The sequence below is a fragment of the Arachis stenosperma genome, chromosome 1, assembly GCF_014773155.1.
Source record: "Arachis stenosperma cultivar V10309 chromosome 1, arast.V10309.gnm1.PFL2, whole genome shotgun sequence".
NCBI classification, from domain to species: Eukaryota; Viridiplantae; Streptophyta; class Magnoliopsida; order Fabales; family Fabaceae; genus Arachis; species Arachis stenosperma.
The window spans coordinates 65,613,773-65,637,653 of record NC_080377.1 but is presented as its reverse complement, the minus strand read 5'-3'; the positions used below and the strand labels follow the sequence as shown (position 1 = coordinate 65,637,653).

The 23,881-nt window shown below is 38.7% G+C and overlaps 1 protein-coding gene across 1 annotated transcript; it reads left to right on the top strand.

Annotated features, from left to right (window-relative positions):
* The first annotated feature begins 6,531 nt into the window (after positions 1-6,531).
* Positions 6,532-8,002, top strand: LOC130980605 (uroporphyrinogen decarboxylase 1, chloroplastic-like). Its single transcript, XM_057904267.1, has 3 exons — positions 6,532-6,873; positions 6,958-7,239; positions 7,763-8,002. Exons 1-3 carry the CDS (start codon positions 6,547-6,549, stop codon positions 8,000-8,002), a joined length of 849 nt encoding a protein of 282 aa, XP_057760250.1. The 5' UTR covers positions 6,532-6,546.
* Positions 8,003-23,881: the final 15,879 nt, after the last annotated feature.

Here is a 23,881-nt window from a genome sequence, read left to right as displayed (position 1 = left end):
GGTGTGCAGAAACTCCACCGTTGAAAATACATAAGTAAAAGGTTCAGGCATGGCCGAATGGCCAGCCCCCTAAAATGTGATCAATAGCCTCTTAGGATGAAGAATAAAACAAAGCTGAGACCAAAGATGTCTAATACATTAGTAAATCATCCTATTTATAATAAACTAGCTCCTAGGGTTTACATGAGTAAGTAATTGATGCATAAATCCACTTCCGGGGCCCACTTGGTGTATGCTTGGGCTGAGCTTGATCAATCCACGAGCTGAGGCTTCTCTTGGAGTTGAACTCCGAGTTATGACGTGTTTTGGGCGTTCAACTCCGGATCATGACGTTTTTCTAGCGTTTAACTCCAGACAGCAGCATGTACTTGGCGTTCAACGCCAAGTTACGTCGTCAATTTCCGAATAAAGTATGGACTATTATATATTGCTGGAAAGCCCTGGATGTCTACTTTCCAACGCCGTTGAGAGCGCGCCAATTGGAGTTCTGTAGCTCCAGAAAATCCATTTCGAGTGCAGGGAGGTCAGATTCCAACAGCATCAGCAGTCCTTTTGTCAGCCTTTTTCAGAGTTTTGCTCAAGTCCCTCAATTTCAGCCAGAAATTACCTGAAATCACAGAAAAACACACAAACTCATAGTAAAGTCTAGAAATGTGGATTTAACATCAAAGCTAATGAAAACATCCCTAAAAGTAGCTTGAACTTACTAAAAACTACCTAAAAATAATGCCAAAAAGCGTATAAATTATCCGCTCATCAACAGAGCATCTCCAAAACCTCAACCTGTTCTCCATTACTGCAAAACAAGTACTTATTTCATGTTCTTTTACTTTTTACAATCAACCCTGATAATTATTGATATCCTGACTAAGAGTTACAAGATAACCATAGCTTGCTTCAAGCCGATAATCTCCGTGGGATCGACCCTTACTCACGTAAGGTATTACTTGGATGACCCAGTGCACTTGCTGGTTAGTTGTGCGGGATTGCAAAAGTGTGATTGCAATTTCGTACACCAAAGGGTCAATCCCACGGAGATTGTTGGTATGAAGCAAGCTATGGTCATCTTGTAAATCTCAGTAAGGCAGATTCAAATGGTTATAGATGATTTATGAATAACGCATAGAATAAAGATAGAGATACTTATGTAATTCATTGGTGAGAATTTCAGATAAGCGTATGTAGATGCTTTGTCCCTTCCGTCTCTCTGCTTTCCTACTGTCTTCATCCAATCCTTCTTACTCTTTTCCTTGGCAAGCTGTATGTTGGGCATCACCGTTGTCAGTGGCTACAGTCCCGTCCTCTCAGTGAAAATGTTCAACATGCTCTGTCACAGCACGGCTAATCATCTGTCGGTTCTCAATCAGGTTGGAATAGAATCCATTGATTCTTTTGTGTCTGTCACTAACGCCCAGCCTTCAGGAGTTTGAAACTCGTCACAGTCATTCAATCATTGAATCCTACTCAGAATACCACAGACAAGGTTTAGACCTTCCAGATTCTCTTGAATGCCGCCATCAATTCTAGCTTATACCACAAAGATTTCAATTAAGGGATCCAAGAGATATCCACTCAATCTAAGGTAGAACGGAGGTGGTTGTCAGGCACACGTTCATAGGTGAGAATGATGATGAGTGTCACGGATCATCACATTCATCAAGTTGAGGAACAAGTGATATCTTAGAACAAGAACAAGCTGAATTGAATAGAAGAACAATAGTAATTGCATTAATACTCGAGGTACAGCAGAGCTCCACACCTTAATCTATGGTGTGTAGAAACTCCACCGTTGAAAATACATAAGAACAAGGTCCAGGCATGGCCAAATGGCCAGCCTCCCAAAGAGGGTTCAATCATAAAAACATGATCAAAAGATCTAAAGATCGAAAGACCCTCAATACAATAGCAAAAGGTTCTATTTGTAGAGAACTAGTAGCCTAGGGTTTACAGAAATGAGTAAATGACATAAAAATCTACTTCCGGGCCCACTTGGTGTGTGCTTGGGCTGAGCATTGAAGCTTTCATGTGTAGAGACTTTTTTGGAGTTAAACGCCAGCTTTTGTGCCAGTTTGGGCGTTTAACTCCCATTCTTGTGCCAGTTCCGGCGTTTAACGCCGGGCAATTTTGAGCTGATTTGGAACGCCGGTTTGGGCCATCAAATCTCGGGCAAAGTATGGACTATTATGTATTGCTGAAAAGCCCAAGATGTCTACTTTCCAACGCAGTTGAGAGCGCGCCAATTAGGCTTCTGTAGCTCCAGAAAATCCACTTCGAGTGCAGGGAGGTTAGAATCCAACAGCATCTGCAGTCCTTTTCAGCCTCTGAATCAGATTTATGCTCAAGTCCCTCAATTTCAGCCAGAAAATACCTGAAATCACAGAAAAACACACAAACTCATAGTAAAGTCAAAAAAAGTGAATTTTAACTAAAAACTAATAAAAATATAATAAAAACTAACTAAAACATACTAAAAACATACTAAAAATAATGCCAAAAAGCGTATAAATTATCCGCTCATCAGAGTCCCTTTCCCTTACTGAAGGTTCTTATCCCAAATATTTTGGCGATCACCTTCCTTTACCGAAAGATCATCTCGATCGATAACCTTTCCTTACCGAAAGATCATATCGATATCTTGTCTTTGGGGTAACCTTCCCTTATCGAAAGATCATTCCCTCAATTCAATTTATAAATAGGATTGTTTAGGCATACACAAGAAGAAAATCATGTATGAAGATAGACACATATAATGATAAAAGGAGAATGTGAAATAATGATACCATAGTTATATCGCACATGATAGGCATGTACTCTCTAATTAAAGTGATATTACTAATATAATGGCATAAATTAAAGGATCATATTAATGCACATAATGAAAATATGACATCTTTAATAATCTAACAAAGTTTATAAAAAAACATGTACTCTTGACCTGAAGGGATAATAATAACATAATGGCATAAATTAAACGATCATATTAATGCACATAATAAAAAACATAATGGCATAAATTAAAGAATCATATTAATGCACATAATGAAAATAGGACATATTAAATAATTAAACAAAATTTATAAAAAGACATGTACTCTTGACTTAAAAGAATAGTAATCACATAATGACAGAAATTAAAGGATCATATTTTTAATGCACATAATGAAAATAGGGCACATTAAATAATTAAACAAAATTTATAAAAAGGCATGTACTCTTGACTTAAATGGCTTGTAAAGTAGTACTAACAATTATAGGAATAGCATCCATCACAAAACTATACAAACATGCATGTGTTTGGGAATAAATAGTATGATCACAATCCAATTAATTATGTGTCAAATAATTTATTGTTGTTATTATATTAAAATGTTAACGGTCTTTGATTAAATTTAGAAATTTATCATTGTGATAGTGATAATAATAGAGAGAGAAATCTTTTATAAATTAATATAAATTGTTCTTGGTCATAAGATTATTAAAAAGGATATTATAATCCGGAAAGATATATATATATATATATATATATATATATATATTAATGGTGCATATAGAAATATGACTATTGAACTAACTCATTTTGAAAATTCCTAATGGTTATAATTACTGCATATTTACTAATAGGATATTCTTAAAATGAACATACTACAACAAATATGGGCTTTAGCAACGCCAAATTTTGCAACGCCTTAAAACCGTTCTCTAAGATAGTTTTAGACAACAGTTTTTTGTAGTGTTACTGTTGAATTCAATTTTTCATTATTTTATAGCAACAAATTAAAACCGTTCTCTTAGACTATTTTAAAGAACGGTTTTATAACCGTTACTATGATTTGTTTTTAAGCAACGCTTTTTTATTGTTGTTTAAATAATTGTACAAAAGAAACGCATAAAAACCGTTGCCAAAATGCTACACTTTAAAACCGTTCTATTAGATGGTTTCAGACAACAGTTTTTACAGTGTTGCTGATGAAGTTCAATTTTTCATTACATTATAGCAACAAAATAAAACCGTTCTCTTTGACTATTTTAAAGAACGGTTTTATAACCATTACAACAATTGTTTATCAAACAACAATTTTCTAATATTATTTAAATAATTATACAAATTAAAAGATATATATAAAAATAATTATAAATAATCATACAAATTTAAACAATTTTTTCTATAAATACTAAATTTATAAAATACTTAAAAACTATTGTTATCAGTATATAACACATATTATTTTTAGAAAAAATAAAATTAAAATAAATTTTAAAAAATATCATATATTTTTGTTATAAATATATAACGTAACATCTTGCATTTTTGAAAATCTAAATATGAATAAATTGGGATTTTATCTTATTAAGTTTAAACTTTATAATTTTAGAAATTATTCTATTAGAAAATAATTAAAGAGATTCAGAGATAAATTCATTTTGAATAAATAAATATTCTTAAGTAATTTTATTATAATGGAATATTTTGTATAATTTTAGTAATTGAAAAATAAAAAAGAATTGTACAATTTAATTTAAGTAACTTTTATTATGAAAAAGTTATGACTTATTATTAATTTGAACTCCTTATTTTATAAACTAATCTATTAAGAATAATTAAATTAGTTTTATTAATATTTGGAGTTAAGTTAATTAATATTTTTGTGTAATTTTTATTAATTGATTATTTCATATAACTTAAAATTAAAGTTCTAACGATAAAAAATGATGAAAAGTTATATTATTTAATTTAAATAATTAATATTTTTAAGTTTAAAATTATATTTTATAAAATGTGATTAATAATTTATTTTATAATTTAAATTAAAAATAATTATTTTAACTCATTAATATATTGATGAATAAACATTTTAAAAATTATTTTTACAATATTAAATTTAAATTCTAAATTATTATTTTATCTCAAATATTTTATAAAATTATTATATTACTCATATATATTTTATCATAATTCTAAAATTACCAAATAAAACCCTAATTTTAAAAAATTCCAAAATTTGTTACCGTGAATCCCTAAACACACATTAACAAAACGAAACAGAAGACGAAACAAAAAGAAAGGGGGAAAGAAAGAAAAGGAAAAAAAGAGAAGGGGGAATCAGGGATGAAGAAGGGAAGGAAAGGGAGAAGAGCGCGCCGTTGCTACGCCCTGCCCGCCTGTCGCCGCCGTTCCGTGGAGCAGCCGCCATCGTCGCGCGAAACGGAGGGTGTGGAGACGGAGAAGAGTGTGCGCGAGAAAGGAGAAGTAGCCACCATCGTCGAAGACTCCATCACCGCCGCTGAAGGTCCTGACCGTCGAGCTCGTCGTCGCCGTTGCACCTCCCATCACTGCCGCCACTGAGGAGCTCGACGAGAGAGAAAGGGTTCATGCAGAGAGAGAAACACGATGAGGGAGGAGGAGGTTGCCTCTGTTGCTGCCAAGCCGTCACTGGCGGGGTTGGGTTCGCCGTCGCCATTGAGCTGTGTGCCGCCGTTGGTGTCTGGATCGCCACTCTGTTTCTGCTGCAACTCGCCACTGTCCTGGTGAGCTTTACCCTGCTAGTTTCTTTGCTGTTGCCTAATATTGATTTTAATGTTGATTTGGTATAATGCTGTTCTGATGTTGATTTGGTAACTGGTTATTTAGAAATGCTGTTGTGATTTTATTTTGATTTTAAGATTGATTTAGTATGTAACTGTTTCACTGGTAATGCTGCTCTGATTTTGTTTGGATTCTAATTGCCCTCATACTCAATTTCACCAAACTAGACATATACTTACATTGAAGCAGCTTGGTCTGATCATTGGCAAAGGTCAGTTATTCATTATTATTGATAGCTTGACATTGTGGTTTAGTTCTTTTACTTTCATATTTATTGCATAGGACAATAATTTGTGCATTTTTTCCTTTGAATCTACCGCTGCTTGTGCAATCTGATGATGAGAAGTTTTTTTAATGGTCAAGTATATGGCTAAATTCTTGCATAGGACAATAATTGGTTTCCATGTTGTGTTTGTAATTGAAACGTCCAAATTTAATTAAGTTTGTATCCTTGAAAGGCCAGCGTGGAAAGAAGCTTGTGCTACTCTTCAAAAGTTCCTTTCAGGTACAAGTTGCTCAATTTGTTCTTTTCTTTTACTTTGTTTCCACATTCTAATTCCTTAAACGCTACACTTTCACTCCCTTTCAGCCCAAAACCGCATTTCTCCGTCACTTGCTCTGCCTCTTCTTCCGGTACCACAGCTTTTCCTTCTTCTCATCATGCTCTTCATTTTGTTCAATTTAACTTCTTTTTCTTTTTTATTTTTCTTTCAGTTCATTTATTTTTTGAGGTGGTAATGTAGCTACTTTATCTGTGTGATAATAAAGGTGACGTTGCTGGTTTCTAATAGCATTCAGTTTTAACAAATTTGTTGCTTTAGATAGTGGTGCAAATTGTTATAGGGTTCTAGAAGAGGGTAATTCAGGTATTTTTGAGTCTTTTTCATTTAAGCAAGAGAAATTCATGATTTTTGCTGGTGAAGGCTGCCAGAGGAGAACCTGTTAGTCGGCCATCAGCATGGATGATGCGCCAGGCGGGAAGGTACATGGCTGTTTACAGAAAGCTTGCTGAGAAATATCCATCCTTTCGAGAGAGGTCGAAGACAACTGATCTCATAGTGGAAATTTCTTTGCAGCCTTGGAATGCCTTTAGGCCTGATGGAGTGATCATTTTCTCTGACATCCGTACGCCTCTTCCTGCATTTGGGGTCGAATTCGACATTGAAGACGTAAGGGGTCCTGTTATTCAGTCCCCAATACGTTCTAAGGAGGGACTAAAGGCTCTGCATCCAATTGACCTGGAAAAGCTCAGTTTTATTGGAGATTCACTCAAGATACTGCGCAAGGAGGTAAACCTAGTTGCATTACCGCTTCTATATATCATGGCTATCCTTCAAAGGACCCGTTTTCCTTACTTATTGCTTTTTACTTAGGTTGGTGGTGATGCTTCCGTTTTAGGTTTCATGGGAGCACCTTGGACAATAACATATATAGTGGAAGGGGGTACAACACGCACCTATACAACCATTAAGAGTATGTGCCATACAGCACCACATTTATTGCGGACTCTGCTCTCTCATTTGGCGCAAGCAATAGCAGATTATGTTGTTTTCCATGTGGAGTCTGGGGCTCACTGCATACAAATATTTGATTCATGGGGTGGACAACTACCACCTAATATGTGGGAACGCTGGTCAAATGCTTATATCAAAGAGGTAATATAGAAATAGTTCCCATTTATTTTCATCTTATTGAAATTGTGTTCTAATTTTTCAAACTATTCTATTTGGGATCCATGTCATAGCAAGCTTAAGTGTATGTATTTCAACTTTTGCTTATTTGTTTAGTTGAATCTTTGAACTAGACAAACCATGTGTCGCTTTCAAAGGTTTGCAATGATTACAGGTTTTGTTTTATGTAAATTATTGTTTTGTTCCAAGCTCTCATGATTGTCATTTGGTTGGTAAATAATAAGATGAGCTAAGAGCTTGTAATTTGTAAGCATCGAGTGGTAAATAAGCTCACTGGATGTTGATCTTGGTCTTCTGAATTTCGGAGAGAAAGTCCAAATCAGAGGCTACACCTTCAAACTTTTTTATTTAATTGAAACTATGTTGCTGTTAGTGCATCATCATAATTTATGAAACATAAAATATTTGCGAATTGAACGTTGGGCGCAAGATGCTATTGTTCCATATTTTTTCCTCTTTTGCCATGTACTGATTTCTAAACATCCAGATTGTAGATTTGGTCAAGAAAAGATGCCCTGAGACACCGATTTTTCTTTATATAAATGGAAATGGTGGCCTTCTTGAGCGTATGAAAGATACTGGAGTTGATGTTATTGGGCTGGACTGGACTGTGGATATGGCAGATCGAATATCAGATTTAAGATTTTTTCTAGTTCTTTATGTGGAGCAGTTGCCATTGAAGCCAAGAGAGTCCACTCAAGCTGAGTTACCACACCAACTTTGTTGAAGAAAAATGAAAAAATTGCTACCCTTAGGTTATAGTATTATGGTATTTTGAAAAATGATGATGATATAAGTAAAAGTAGTTATGACCTAGATTAGTATTATGTTATTTTGCAATGATATATAATGTGATTGTGGATCTTACAACAATTTTTGTAAGTCAAATTTGATGATAAATGTTCAATTAGTTTTCTTTTGTAATTTCATTCAAATAGTTTAGGTTATTAATAATGCTAAATTAAAAAAAAGTTGGAACAAATTTCATTATTCATGAGAAAATTCTTGTAAATAAAGAATTATATTACAAAAAATCATTGTCAAAAGTAACAAAAGGCAATGGGGTTAAAACCGTTGTCAAAGACAACTATAAAATGGCAATAGTATTAAAACCGTTGCCAAAAAATAACACTAATGGCAACGCTTTAAAACCGTTGGCTTAGTGAATAATAAAACTACAACAGTTTAAAACCGTTGCCTATCCAGTTATGGTTTTAAACCGTTACATCATGAAAGAGAACGGTTTTAAACCGTTGCCTATCTAGTAACGGTTTTAAACCGTTCTTTAAAAATTGTTGTCAAAACCGTTGTCTATACCAGTAACTTTGGCAACGGTTTTTTTGTTATCGTTGCCTTAGGTAAAAAACTGTTGCCTTTGAGCATTGGCAACGGCCGCATATACCACAGGTCAAAAACCGTTGCCAAAGCGTTGCCTAAAGTTTTGGGAACGGTTTTTCAATCTACGGCAACGGTTTTTGACCGTTGCAAAAACCTTTATTTGTTGTAGTATATAGTAATAAAGTTTCTTTGACTTGCAACTTTCATAGTAATTAACAATGTATTTATTATACTTTGATTCCAGACACCTAATACCTTATGGTGCTAGTTGAATGGACATTGGGTATAATTTAAATACTTATAGAATTAACGATTAGTCAATAAAGAATCCATCAACTCTTGGTAAAGAGTTTGAGTTCTATTATTATAATGACTGAGATAAATAAAACCTTGGCTAAGAGGATCGAATGAATGAAGAAATAAGTTTCTTAAGTCATTCACCATTCATTATAATAATAGTAACAAGTTAGAGTTTGACAACTAAACCATACTCAAAATTGGGATGCATGAATATGTGGTAAACATAGTTAATGGGTAGTTGGATTTCGTATTGTGATTACATGGATTGTCTTAAGTTAGGTGGGAAGTTTGGGTTAATCAAGGATTCAGATTTTTGTCCACTTGACCAAACACAATCCTACTTTGACCCTAACCCCATTACAACCCTTGAAAAGACCTCTTGATATGTGTATTTGCGCATTAAATTTTTGTTGATTGGTAGAAGAAGAGCAAGTCTTAGAAAGCAAGATTAGTAGAGAATTGAGAGTATCGAACCTTAAACACTAGAGTGATCAGAGTGTATACACTTCTAGTTAGGGTTCGATGCTCGATTCTTTATTCCCGACTTTCACGAGCTTTCTTCTTGAAAGTCTACTTGTAATTCATTTTATGATTTGAATTAGTAGAATCCAGTTCATATTTATTTTTGGAGAATTTGATTTACTTTTAACCAAGTAGGTAAAAGCATTTTGCATTTAGTCGCATTTAGATATATAGGTTGCATTTAATAAGTCCTACCATCCCTCTTGACTCCTTTATAGCTTCCCTTGAGCTTAGCATGAGGACATGCTAATGTTTAAGTGTGGAGAGATTGATAAACCGCTATTTTAAGGTTTATTTTGTATTGAATTGAGTGGATTTTATCCATTATTCTCACACTTATTCATATAATTTGCATGTTTTACATTTTCCTTCCTAATTTTGTGCTATGATTGAAAATATGCTTTTTGCCTTAAATTTGCCAATTTTAAATCTCTCTTATTACCATTCGATGTTGTGACATGTTTTCTAAGTATTTTCAGGGTTTATAGGACAGGAATGACTTAGAGGATGGAAAAGAAGCATACAAAAGTGGAAGAAACACAAGAAATGGAGGTTTTGAGAATCTGGTAGCGACGCGCACGCGTGGACGATGCGTACGCAACTACGCGTGATTGAGTCAATGTCCAAATGATGCGCACGCGTGGCTGATGCCTACGCGTGGCCAGTGAAAAGTCCAGCGACGCGTACGCGTGACAGAGCGTCACGTGCTGCAATTTACAGAAAATACTGGGGCAATTTATGGGCTGCTTTTGACCTAGTTTCAGGCCCAAAAATCTAGATTAGAGGCTACAGAGTGGAGCTGGAAGGGGAACTAACTTTTATTCACATAATTTTAGGTTTGAGATGTATTTTTCTAAGAAGAGAGGCTCTCTCCTTTCTCTAGGTTTTAGGGTTTCTTTTAGTTTTAGTTCTTCTCAAAATTCAGATTTCTACCTTGCTTTAATTTAGCTTTCTTCTACTTTTATTTGTTCTAGTACTTTAATTCATCTACTTCTCTTGTTGATTTCTTTATTTTTCCAATTTAATTTATGAACCCTTATTGTTAGATTTAATTTCCTTTTTAATGCAATTTGAGGTATTTCATGTTTGTTGCTTCTTGGTTAATTATTATTATTGATTCCTTGCAATTGTTAGTCTTAGATTTTACATTCTCTTATTACTTTTCTGTACTTTCCAAGTGTTTAATAAAATGCTTGGGTGGATTTTAATTTAGATTTTTATGTTCTTGACTTGGATTGATTATTTAGGGACTCTTGAGTTATCAAAAGTCTTCTGTTGATTGGTGATTGAAGATTGCCGGTTAACTTGAACTTCACCAAAGCTAGTCTCTCACTATGAGTTGACTAAGACTTGTGAATTCAAGTTGATTGTATGCACTTGACCTTCTTCCATTGGTTAGAGGTTAACTAAGTGAAGGCAATTCACATTTACCATCACAATTGACAATGATAATAAGGATAGGACTTCTAATTCTCTTTCCTTGCTAAGAGCTTTCATAGTTATTACTTAATTTTCTTGACATTTTTACTTTCTTGTCTCTTATTTCAAAAACCCCAAAAATATATTTTCCTATAACCAATAGTAAGTACACTTCCCTACAATTTCTTGAGAGACGACCCGAGATTTAAATACTTCGATTAATTTTATTGGGTTTGTATTTGTGACAAACAATCTAAACATTGACCGAGGATATATTGTTGGTTCAGAACTATACTTGCAATGCAATATTTTTGTGAAATTCTTTGATGATGAACAAAAGGTTTTAAACAATGATGGATTTGCGTGTGGGAGAAACTTTGATGATGAACATAATGCATGCGTATAAGGAAAAAAGAAAAGGAGGAATAATGCCATAGACACATAATTATGGTAACAGTATAAGAGCATCATATAACAAAAATATAGATGATAAATAATAAAATAGAACATAACGCATGCCAAGCATAAAAGTAATAAAACATATTCCCTACTTTTTTTTCTAACGCTTCTTTATTGACTATGAGATTGACTTTTGTGTTTGCACATAGAATATTTTTGTAAAAAGAGAAAGGGGAGAATTAGTGTTTGAGAGGGGTGATCTTTTACCTATCAGTGTACCCTTATTTATATACTTTTGGTGGTAGGTGTGGTTTGGGGTATTTTAAATTCAAAAGAAAGGCGGATGTTAGATTCCTATCCGTAATTTAAAATTCTAAGCTTATTCCCTAACTGATTTTTAAATTACAAAAATTAAATTTTTTAGAAAGGGTTAAGGGCAGTTGTTACATTACCACCCCCGTAAGAAAAGAATTTGTCCCCAAACTCCACGTCCTGAATTCGTCGATAAGGGTCATTAGTATGATGCATGGTAATTTGGACATGGATAAGCTAATCCTGCTAGTAGCATAGAGATATGAATGAATTAGAAGCATTAGTATTATATGGAATAGTTAAAGGGACCCTATTAATATTGCACTTAGCTTTGATTCAATCTTCTGACTCGTGGGCTTCCTCGTTGTTGAGGGTAAAGACTCGTCCTTGATGCTGTGGTAAGTCGGAAGGAGTGGGAGAACTGCCGGGCATTCCCTTGCAAAATGCCCTGGTTGGAATCACCAGAAGCAGACATTTTGCCCAGCGAAACACCTACCCCTGTGTTGCTTCTCACACAAAGCACACTCCTTAAGCTCGATAGTCTTTTGTGAGGCATCGGTGGAAGTTTTCAGGTGGTTCATGCCTTTTTGGGTTTGCCCCTCTGTAGGCCTTCTAAGAAAGGCCTTCTTTCATAGTAGTTGTTGAGAAGATCCTTGGTCCAACAGCCTTTTCTTAAAATCTTCGCTTCTTTCTGATTCTACTTTCTTGGTGCACTCTTCGATCACTTGGCACTTGCTAACAAGGGAGGAAAAATCCCGAAATTGCGGTTAGGACCTCTACTTTAAGCCCTCCTTGATACTTCATTCATTTCCACTTTTCATTCGGATTAGCCTTGTACATGGCAAAAAACTTGCAAAGTCTCTCAAATTTTTCTGTGTACTCTGCAATACTCATCCTATCTTGTCTCAACTGCAGAAACTCCATCTTCTTAGACTCTCTAATAGAGAGAAAAAAGTATTTCTTGTAGGAAACTTCTTTAAAGGTGGCCAAGCTGATATCTGTCGTAGTATCCTCCAACAACCATTTTGCTCTGTCCCACCAGAATTCGGCATCAGCTTTAAGCATGAAGGTAGCATAGCTCACTTTTTACACCTTGGTGTATGAAAAAATTGTAAATACTTTTTCCATTTCTGTCAGTCATTCTTCTGTCACATCGAGGTCAAGGACTCCACAAAACTCAGGTGGACCAATTTTCTTGAAGTCAGCAAAGGTTGTACGGACTTGTCCTACATCCAGTTGGTGAGTTATGGAATCCCTATTTGCATTGGATAGTTTTTGGGCCATCAGAGTGGTGACTTTGATTTGCTCTTTCATTGCCCTTGTCATATTCTTCATGTATTTTTCTAGATTTGAGGAGCTCGAGCTTGAGCCACATAGGCATCCATGGCTTGCCATAATTGTCCTGTTTGTGGATAGCCATAGAAAAAAATCTTATTAGTCATACTCCCCATATTAGGGTCCTAGGATCGACTTTGCTTTTATACCAATAGTGTAACATCCTAAGCCAAGTCCTATCCCTGAAGGCCTTTGGATAGGGTGTCACTCTTTCGGGAAGTAACTTATCCTCAAGTGTTATGCAAGAAAAAAAAAAGAATATGCATGAATATCTGGGTAAAATCAATAATGATTAAAAGATGAAACTAAACACACATAAGCAGGTTCGAGCAAATAAATAAAGAAAGGCAGAATAACAAGCTCCCCATGAGTACAGTTCCTGAAAGAGATAAGCTAAACAAAAGTAACTATGAAAAAAAATTCAACATGTCCTAACTAAATTCGTTAAAGAAACTCCCATCCTTATGTCATATTCCGCCCTTCGTTGGAACCCTTCAGTCCTCTATGAATCGGAGTACCAACATTCCTCTCCCAAACTTTTTCACAGGTGAAGATCCGGTTCTGTTGTATGGGGTGAACTAAGACCTGACGGGGTGCTGAAACGGGAGAATATGGCACGTATTCTACCTTTGGGCTTCCACGAAAGGCTAATTTCCTCTCTCGGTCTTCTTTTATTGAATCCTCCTCCTGACTAGGGCTGATGGACTCTTCTTCCTCTGTCTCAAAATCTGATTCGAGATAGACCACTTCGGGTGACCGTTTCTTGGGTACTGGAGCGTTCGTATCTAGGAAGGTTATGGTAGGCAGTTAGAGATTCTCTTCTACGGAACCTTGACCTAGGTAAATAGTCTCGAGCACGATAGTAGTGGTCATAACTACCCACACGTGCTTTGAAGTATCATACTCAGAGGTCACCCTTTGGGTGCTGCGTCATCTTTATCCGCTATGTCATGCTCCTCTGGAGATAGTATGGGAAAAAGAATGGGTGAGAACTTAAAAGATCTCAGTAGGAGTGCTATGTAACACCTCCATATCTATTTTCAGCCCACATATGGAATTTTAAAAATATGGCATGGTATGCATATATAAAAGAAGATAATAACATAATTTAACATAGATAAGGTAAACAGAGGAATAACAGCTCATAGACACTCAACATAATCATAACTTAAATCGGATGCAATTTTGGAATTAATGACATAAGCAAACTTTTTCTTTATATGTTTTCTTTTCTTAACCTGTAACTTTTATGAAAAGTATTGAGTTCAAACCAGTATATGGGAGTCCCTTTCCCTTACTGAAGGTTCTTATCCCAAATATTTTGGCGATCACCTTTCTTTACCGAAAGATCATCTCGATCGATCACCTTTCCTTACTGAAAGATCATATCGATATCTTGTCTTTGGGGTAACCTTCCCTTATCGAAAGATCATTCCCTCAATTCAATTTACAAATAGGATTGTTTAGGCATACACAAGAAGAAAATCATGTATGAAGATAGACACATATAATGATAAAAGGAGAATGTGAAATAATGATACCATAGTTATATCGCACATGATAGGCATGTACTCTCTAATTAAAGGAATATTAATAATATAATGGCATAAATTAAAGGATCATATTAATGCACATAATGAAAATATGGCATCTTTAATAATCTAACAAAGTTTATAAAAAGACATGTACTCTTGACCTGAAGGGATAATAATAACATAATGGCATAAATTAAACGATCATATTAATGCACATAATAAAAAACATAATGGCATAAATTAAAGAATCATATTAATGCACATAATGAAAATAGGACATATTAAATAATTAAACAAAATTTATAAAAAGGCATGTACTCTTGACTTAAAAGGATAGTAATCACATAATGACAGAAATTAAAGGATCATATTTTTAATGCACATAATGAAAATAGGGCACATTAAATAATTAAACAAAATTTATAAAAAGGCATGTACTCTTGACTTAAATGGCTTGTAAAGTAGTACTAACAATTATAGGAATAGCATCCATCACAAAACTATACAAACATGCATGTGTTTGGGAATAAATAGTATGATCACAATCCAATTAATTATGTGTCAAATAATTTATTATTGTTATTATATTAAAATGTTAACGATCTTTGATTAAATTTAGAAATTTATCATTGTGATAGTGATAATAATATTGAGACAGAAATCTTTTATAATTTAATATAAATTGTTCTTGGTCATAAGATTATTAAAAAGGATATTATAATCCGGAAAGATATATATATATATATATATAAATGGTGCATATAGAAATATGACTATTGAACTGACTCATTTTGAGAATTCCTAATGGTTATAATCATATTTATTAATAGGATATTCTTAAAATGAACATAGTAATAAAGTTTCTTTGACTTGCAACTATCATAGTAATTAACAATGTATTTATTATACTTTGATTCCAGACACCTAATATCTTAGGGTGCTAGTTGAATGGACATTGGTTATAATTTAAATACTTATAGAATTAACGATTAGTCAATAAAGAATCCATCAACTCTTGGTAAAAGAGTTTGAGCTCTATTATTATAATGACTGAGATAAATAAAACCTTGGCCAAGAGGATCGAATGAATGAAGAAATAAGTTTCTTAAGTCATTCACCGTTTATTATAATAATAGTAACAAGTTAGAGTTTGACAACTAAACCATACTCTAAGGATTTAACCAAGAGCTGGAAAGATGGAAGGAATTATACTTTGTTCTTCTTGGGTTCTTAGTAAAAATATATTACTTCATACTATCAGGTCGTTGAGGAGTTACTAGACGCCAACCTTGATTAGTAAATTTAGTATGACTAATTTACTACCCGCTTAGTATTGAACCTATGGGGTCACAAACTAACGAGTGTTCTAATCTTTGTTGTAGAATTATTTAATTATTATTTTGATTTAATCAAATAAATAATTATATTAATTCAAATAAAATATTGTTATATTCTTTGCTAGCACCAAAAATATAATAATAATATGATAATTGAGAATATTAAATGAGATTTGAGAATAATTAGTTATTTTATTTCTAAATTTGAATTCTAAATTTGGATGAAATCCTAACTGATTCTATTTCAAATTGAGTTTTGATCTAATTCATAAATTTAAAAAATTAAAGTTTAAAATAAAAAGATATGATTTAAATTTGAATTGAGATTCAAATTTAAAATCAATAACAAATCTCATACTATATATATGTATGCCAAGAGTAGAGGCATAACATGAACAACACACAAGTATTTTATTCCTTTACCTCTCTACACACATGACTGTATATGTGTCTAATGCTTGGAGAAGAATTTTACAGTATGCAAAGAGTTGCAAAGAGGTTTCTCAATTTAGATCAGATGTCCATTGGTCAAGGCGTTGACAACAAAAGTTGGTCTCAATGTGGATACATATAGAGTCTTCATACAATCGAAAAATAAAGTTTTTACTAAAGCGTCCAAAAGTATTTAGATCTTATCTATATATTATTAGAATAAAGTTTAAGCATAAAATAGATCTTAAACATTAATTTCTTTTCTTTCACTGCATGTTATGAATACATGATAATCCTTCAGCATGCACTCTTGATAAAAAGGTTTTAAACAACAATGGGTTTGCGTGTGGAAAAAATTTTGACAATGAATATAATGCATGCGTGCAAAAAAAGGAAAAGAAGGAATAATGCTATAGACACATAATCATGATAACATCATATAGCAGCAATACAGATGATAAATAATAAAACAGAACATAACGCATGTCAAGCATAAAAGTAATAAAACATAATTTTTTTACTTTTTTTTTCAACGTCCCTTTATTGATACAAGATGTCTCTGGTACGGGTTGAGTGGAGGATCGGGGACCTGCGGGTCGAGGCGGATGTCGAACTGTTCGAGCGGAGCGGGGGGGAGGTACCTGCAAAGACACTCCGACGCTTAAGTCAGAATGGATCTAATAGGTAGAAAGTGTGAGGAATGAATGAATACCTGGGGGGACGTAGGTCCTCTTATTTATAGGTGATGGTAGTTATTTTATCTTTATCTTGTTGGGATAAGATAAATGAGACGTTTGAATTCGAAAGTCGGTTAGGAGCTCTAGTGGGCCGGTTCGGGGCCTTCTGGAAGGGGGGAATGGGACAAACCCGAGGAATCGGGTTTGTCTTTGGATCCGGGCTGGTGGGCCGGATCCGTAACAGTTGCCCCGCAGCGGGAGGGCGAGCGAGATCGGCCTGTCGCTGGGAGGTATAATGTTTGACTGTGGGCTAGGTCTTTAGTTCTTCTCGGGTGTTCGTTTAGCCCTTTGGAGGGGGGTCGGTGTCTCGGCTCTGGTTTTGCTGAAGGTTCGTCTGACCGTTTTGGTTTTGACGTGACTCTTCCGACTTTATTACGCCCACCGCGTTCTTCGAGGCTTTTTTATTTTCGAGGAGGTCATTTAATGTGAGGGGACGTTTCTCTCTTTTACCCCTACGAGTTCCAACTGCGCCTAGGGTTAATTGTGTCCTTTTGCTCCTTTTGAAACCATCTTTTGGCTTTTTGTTTCAGTTCCCTCGTTCGTTTCATTTTCTTCTCCATTTTCTCTTCTAAAAGAAAAAACTCATCATCTGAAAAGAAATTCTTCTTTTCTCTGTGGTTTTTGCTTTTTTGGTGCTGCTTGCTTCTTCTGCTTCCTCAAGCTTTCTTCTGCATTACCAGGTTGGCATGCTTCGCTTTCCTTCTTTTTATTTTGTGAATACTTGTTCTGTCCTTGCCATGCGTTGTTCTGCCTGTTTACTCTTTTACTGTTTATGTTTGGTGTCTTTGCGGGTAGCATTTTGAGTTTTGGAGGGGCTGAGTGCCGCCGTGTTTGTTTAATAGTGGTGGTGAGCCACCGCGTTGGTTTAGTAGTGGTGTTAGGTTTCTGTCTTGTAGTGTCAGTAGGCTGATGGTGGTGCTCCTTCCTGTTTTAGGTATGCAACGGCGGAGGAATGAGGGTGTGGGAGCCCCAGTAGCCCCCTCCAGGGGTGTTCCCAATCGCTACGGTTGGGTGACTAGCGATGTGTGGGGTGTTCCGTCACGGATGACGGAGGACGATCTTCAGCGGCTCCGTGATCAGGGGGCGATCTGTGGTGGTGGTGATGAGGAGGGGTGGTATGAGCTCGTTCTTCCTGATGCCGACGAGCGTGTCTGTTACCTGAACCTTCATTCGCCCACCGTGCCGGATTGGATGTGGGTTTATGAGTCGATGTTCACTCGGCTCGGTGTGCGGTTGCCTTTTACGCCATTTGTTCAAGATCTGCTGAGTCTGTGTTCCGTAGCACCGTCTCAGCTTCACCCGAATAGTTGGGTTGCCGTGCGGTCGTTCGAACTGGTCTGCCGGTATCTCGATCTTCCGGCTTCTGTTCCTGTTTTTCTTTTTCTTTTCTTATGCACTCTTCCGACTAAGGAGGGGAAGCACAAGAAAGGATATATGTCTTTCCGTGCTCAACCTCATCGCCGGATTTTTGGGTTATTCGAGGATTCTTTTCACGGTTTTAAGTGGGAGTATTTTAAGGTGCGTCCCGTTCAGGGGCATCGTCCGTTTTGCTGACACTGGAGGGCGAGCGCCGGTTTCTGACGTATTGGAACTTTGGTGCTGGCCCGTCGGTTTTGACTAAGTTTACTTATGATGGTTTGTCTCGGGAGGATAAGGACATTGCCAGCGTTTTGTGGTATTTGTTCGGTGAGCGTCCGTTGAACCCTCGAGATGTTATGGGGGATCCCGAGGCTTGTCGGACATATATTGGTGGGTACTTTGTCCCTTTTTTTTTTGACTTGAGTTTTCTTTTTCCAGTTGAGATGGCCGGTGGTTTGACTTCTTTGGCGAGGCTGAAGGCGGCGATGGGTCGGGAGGAAGGGTCGTCGTCTCTTGCTACTCCCGTCTCTAATCCGGCTGTGGGTTCTCAGTCCGTTTCCCATGAGGTAGTTTCGTCGGGGGTGAGGGCCGAAGCTCGGGTTTTGCCGGGTCCTGTGAACTCGCCTGAGGTTGTCGTGGTTTCGGCTGCCGAGGCTTCCCGGAAGAGAAAGAGGTCCGAGGATCCTAGCAGCGAAACTTTTGAGGAGGAGGGTGCTGTGCCCAGTGTGATGGATCGCCGCTTTGATGCTTCCGGGTTTATCAATCAGCACCTGATGCCTGGGACAGAGCCGTTTTTTGATGGCTGTGATGTTTCGTTTCAGGCTAAGTCGGTGTACCGTGCACTCCTCCGATCTGCCGTCGTTGTCCGGAAGGCCGAGCCCGTGATGGCTCAGGTTGGGTTGTTGGATAAGAAGCTTCGCCAGTCTCAGGCTGAGGTGGCTAAATTGAAGGAGGAGCTTGAGGCTGCTGGGGTTGCGAAGGAGAAGGCGGTGAAGTCTTCCGAGGAAGCCAGGGCAGAGATTCTCCGACTTTCCGAGGTTGAGACTTTACTTCGTTCCCAGTTGGCAGAGGAGCGTAAGCGGGCTTCTGATGCGGGTTCCCAGTCAGCTGTGCTTCTCAGTGAAGTGGAGACTTTGAAGGCCGAGGTTGCTGCCTTGAAGAAGGAGAAGGCGGAGTTGCTGGCTGATGCAAAGGGTGCAATTGCGGCTACCGAGGAGACGATGAGGGCTCAGGCCTTGGTGCTGGCTCCTGGTGCGGATGTGTCTGCGATGGGGGCCTTCAAGACTGTTCGCGATGGCCAGATTGTCGACCTCGAGTAGCTTCTATCTGTATCTCTTTGGTTTTTTCTTTAAACTGTATTTTGAATGTTTTTGGATGGCCAAGGGCCGTGTACTTTGGAACACCGTACTTTCGTTTTAATAGCATTTATTGGCCGTCCGGGCCTTTTTGTATGTTCCGTAGTTATGTTGTTTTTGGGCCGTCCGGGCCTATCGTATATTCCGTTTTAGGCTTATTCCGTGTGTATTTTATTTGTTCCCTAGGACCGTCGTTTGGTCGATTTTTGTGGATATCCGCGTGCTTGGGCCTGGGGGGTGATCAGTCCCCCAGTTGTGGCTGTGTTTTTGTTCCGTATTTGGGACACTTTAGCGAAATGGAACTTAGCTGTTTTTAATGGAACTTTTTATTAAAGGTTGGGCCTCGTTAAAACCCTCCGCTTGTGGCGGGAAAGAGTACCCGAAATTGGAACTTAGATGAAAAAATGTTTAGACTTTAGGAATCGTAAACCGGGAGGATAAGTACTAGAAACATAAAACGAAGAAAAAGTAAAAAATGAAGGTAAAGGGGCGGCCTATTTAGGTCGGTCTAGGCGTAATATCGTCGCAAGTTGGTGGCGTTCCAGGTCCTCGGGACTTCGTCGCCGTTGAGCCGTTCGAGTTTATACGCTCCTTTTCCGATTGCAGCCTTGATTCTGTATGGTCCTTCCCAGTTGGGGGTGAGCTTTCCTTCTCCTGGGGTCGGGGGACCGATACCGTTTCGTCGTAGGACGAGGTCATCGGCCGCAAATTCTCGTCGGATGACGCCATGATTGTATCTTAGGCTGATTCTTTGTTTGAGGGCTAACTCTTTGATGTGAGCTATGCTTCTTTCTTCGTCAATGAGGTCTCGTTCTACTTCTTCGTCGTTACCTCCGACCATTTTCCTGGGGCTGGGGTCCCCAATTTCTACTGGGATGACTGCCTCTACGCCGTACGTTAATCGGAAAGGCGTTTCCCCAGTGGTCGTTTGGGGTGTTGTTCGGTACGACCATAGAACCGTCCCTAATTCGTCTGCCCACAGTCCTTTGGCTTCGTCGAGCCGTTTCTTGAGTCCTTTAACGATTATTTTGTTTGCGGATTCCACCTGTCCGTTTGTTTGGGGGTGTTCTACTGAGCTGAAGCGACGGGATATCTGTAATCCTTCTAAGAACTCTCCGAATTTTTTGTCGGTAAATTGGGTTCCGTTGTCCGATATGACGACCTCGGGGATTCCGAAGCGGGTGATGATTTGTCGCCAGACGAATTTCCGGCACTGGGTCACCATTATGGAGGCTAGAGGTTCGGCCTCGATCCATTTGGTGTAGTAATCTATGGCGACAATGAGATATCTGAGTTGGCCGAGAGCTGTAGGGAAGGGTTCGACGAGGTCGATCCCCCAAGTGCCAAACGGCCGTTCTGTCGATATGGTGCTGAGTTGGTGTGGGGCGGCTTGGTGGATATTGGCGTGTCTTTGGCATTTGTCACAGCTTTTTACTAATTGTATGGAGTCTCGAATGATTGTGGGCCAGAAGTAGCCAGCCCTGACGATTTTTTGGGCTAAAGTTTTACCTCCGACGTGGTGACCGCAGCAGCCTTCGTGGATTTCGCGGAGTATGTAATCCGTGTCCCCGGGTTCGACACATTTGAGTAGGGGTTGCGAGAATCCATGTTTGTATAGTTGTCCTGCTATGATGGTATAGTTGGCGGCTTCCCTTTTTATTCGCTTTTCCTCTTTCGGATCTGGCGGTAAAGTTCCGTCGAGGAGGTATTGTAGGATAGGGTACGTCCAGGACTCCCGGTTTGAGGACGTCAGATGAGCGTTGATTGTTGTTGACACAGAAGGCGACCTAACGACCTCCTGAATTAGCAATTTGTTACCGTGTCCCGGTTTGGTACTGGCTAGCTTGGAAAGTAGGTCTGCCCTGGTGTTTCGTTTCCTGGGGACGTGCTGTATGGTAATGCTTTCGAACCCTTCTTTCAGTTTGTTTACCTTGGTGAGGTATTGTTGGAGCAGGGGATCTCGTGCCTGGTAGCTTCCGTTGATTTGGGAACTGACTACCTGGGAATCGGTATTTACCTCTAGGGCCTTTGCACCGACTTCCCGGGCTAGGGTCAGACCTGCTAAGAGGGCTTCGTATTCTGCTTGGTTGTTTGATACTGGAAATTCGTATCGTACTGACTGTTCAATTGTGATCCTGTTTTGGTTTTCGAGTATGATTCCGGCGCCTCCGTGAGTGGAGTTTGACGAGCCGTCGACGTGTAATTTCCATGGTTCAGGGGTGAGTTTTTCCGGAGTCATTTCGGCGATGAAATCAGTCAAGGCTTGTGCTTTAATAGCGTTCCGGGTTTCGAATTTGATCTGGAACTGGGATAACTCGATGGACCATGCTAGCATTCTTCCCGCTAGGTCGGGTTTCTCTAATACTTGCTTGACCGCCTGGTCGGTTCGGACCGACACGGGGTGAGCCTGGAAGTATTGTCGCAGGCGCCGGGAGGCTGTAAGGAGTGCGAAAGCTAGCTTTTCTAAGCGTGAATAGTGAGTTTCCGCATCCTGTAAGACTTTGCTTATGAAGTATACGGGTTTTTGCTCCTTTTTTCTCGTCTTCACGGATGAGAGCTGCTGCAAGTGCCTCTTCCGTTATGGAGAGGTATAGGTAGAGTGTTTCCCCTGTTTGGGGTTTGGCGAGGATTGGTGGTTCCGATAGGACCCTCTTGAAGTGTTGGAATGCTTCTTCGCACTCCGTCTCCCATTTAAAAGGGGTCCCTTTTTTCATTAGTTTGAAGAAAGGGATCGCTTTTTGGGCCGATGCACCGAGAAAGCGTGATAACGCGGTCAGTCGGCCGGTGAGCTTTTGGATGTCTTTAAGGTTTTTGGGGCTTGTCATCTCGAGGACGGCACGACATTTTTCCGGGTTTGCTTCAACTCCGCATTGTGTAATCATGAAGCCAAGGAACTTTCCTGCCTCCATTCCGAAGGCGCACTTTGCCGGGTTGAGCCGCATTTGGTGCTTTCGTAGGGTGTTCATTATGACCTTGAGGTCGTTGATTAGTTGTTCACTGGATTCAGTCTTGGCGAGCATATCGTCTATGTAGACTTTTAACTTGTTTCCTATCAGGTCTTGAAAGATCTTGTTAACAAGTCTTTGATAGGTGGCTCCAGCATTTTTCAAGCCGAAGGGCATCACTGTGTAGCAGTATGTTCCGTCTGGGTTGATGAACGCGGTTTTTTCTTCGTCTGGTCGGTGCATCGGGATCTGGTTGTAGCCGGAATATGCGTCCATGAAGCTGAGGTATCGGTGGCCGGATGCTGCGTCTACTAATCCGTCGATGTTTGGTAGGGGGAAGGCGTCCTTCAGGCAAGCTTTGTTGAGGTCCGTGTAGTCGACGCACATTCGCCATTTCCCGTTAGGTTTTCGTACTAGTACGACGTTGGCTAGCCAGGTCGTGTAGGGGAGTTCCCGGATGAAGTTGGCCTCGAGTAGGGCTTTGACTTGTTTTTTGACTTCGGCGGCTCGGTCTGGTGACATTTTTCGTCTCCTTTGTGCCACTGGCTTAGCTTGGGGGTCCACGGCTAGATGGTGGGACATTAGGTCGGGGTTAACTCCCGGCATATCGGCTGGTGTAAATGCGAATAAGTCTTTGTTTTGTTTCAGGAGTTGGGAGAGTTCTTCTTTAAGATCGTATGGGAGGTTTCTATTGATGAAGGTGTATTCCTCTTTGGTTGGCCCTATTTGTAGTTTTTCCATGTCTCCTTTTGGTTCTGGCCTAGGTTGGCCGTCTTGTCGTGCATCTAGGTCGGCTAGGAATATTCCGGCCGCGTCCCGGGATTTTTTTCTTAGGGCTAGGCTGGTGTTGTCGCATTCGGCCGCGACCTCTCGGTCTCCGTAGATGGTACCGACGGAGCCGTCATCGGTTCTGAACTTCATGAGGAGGTATTTGGTAAAGATGACTGCAGAGAAGTCATTGATTGTTTTTCTTCCGAGAATCACGTTATAGGCTGTGGAGTTTTTTAGGACTACGAATTCAGATAGGATTGTCTTTTTCTGATTGCTTGTTCCTATGGTGATGGGGAGGGTAATTGAGCCATATGGTTTGAGAAAGTTGTCCCCGAGTCCCGTGACGCCGTGGCGGTATGTTTGGAGGTTGTCGTTGCGGAGCCCAAGCTTGTCGAAGGCTCCTCGGAAAAGGATGTTGGAGTCTGCGCCGGTGTCTACCAGTATCCTTCGTACTAGTCCTATTCCGATTCTGGCTGAGATGACGAAAGGGGCATCTTCGGCCGAGGTGCC

Excerpts from the sequence above, each read along its gene's own strand:
- LOC130980605 (XM_057904267.1), top strand. The coding sequence starts at position 6,547 with ATGATGCGCCAGGCGGGAAGGTACATGGCTGTTTACAGAAAGCTTGCT. Across the intron at positions 6,874-6,957 it reads TCAAGATACTGCGCAAGGAG|GTTGGTGGTGATGCTTCCGT; the intron begins GTAAACCTAGTT and ends CTTTTTACTTAG. Across the intron at positions 7,240-7,762 it reads CAAATGCTTATATCAAAGAG|ATTGTAGATTTGGTCAAGAA; the intron begins GTAATATAGAAA and ends CTAAACATCCAG.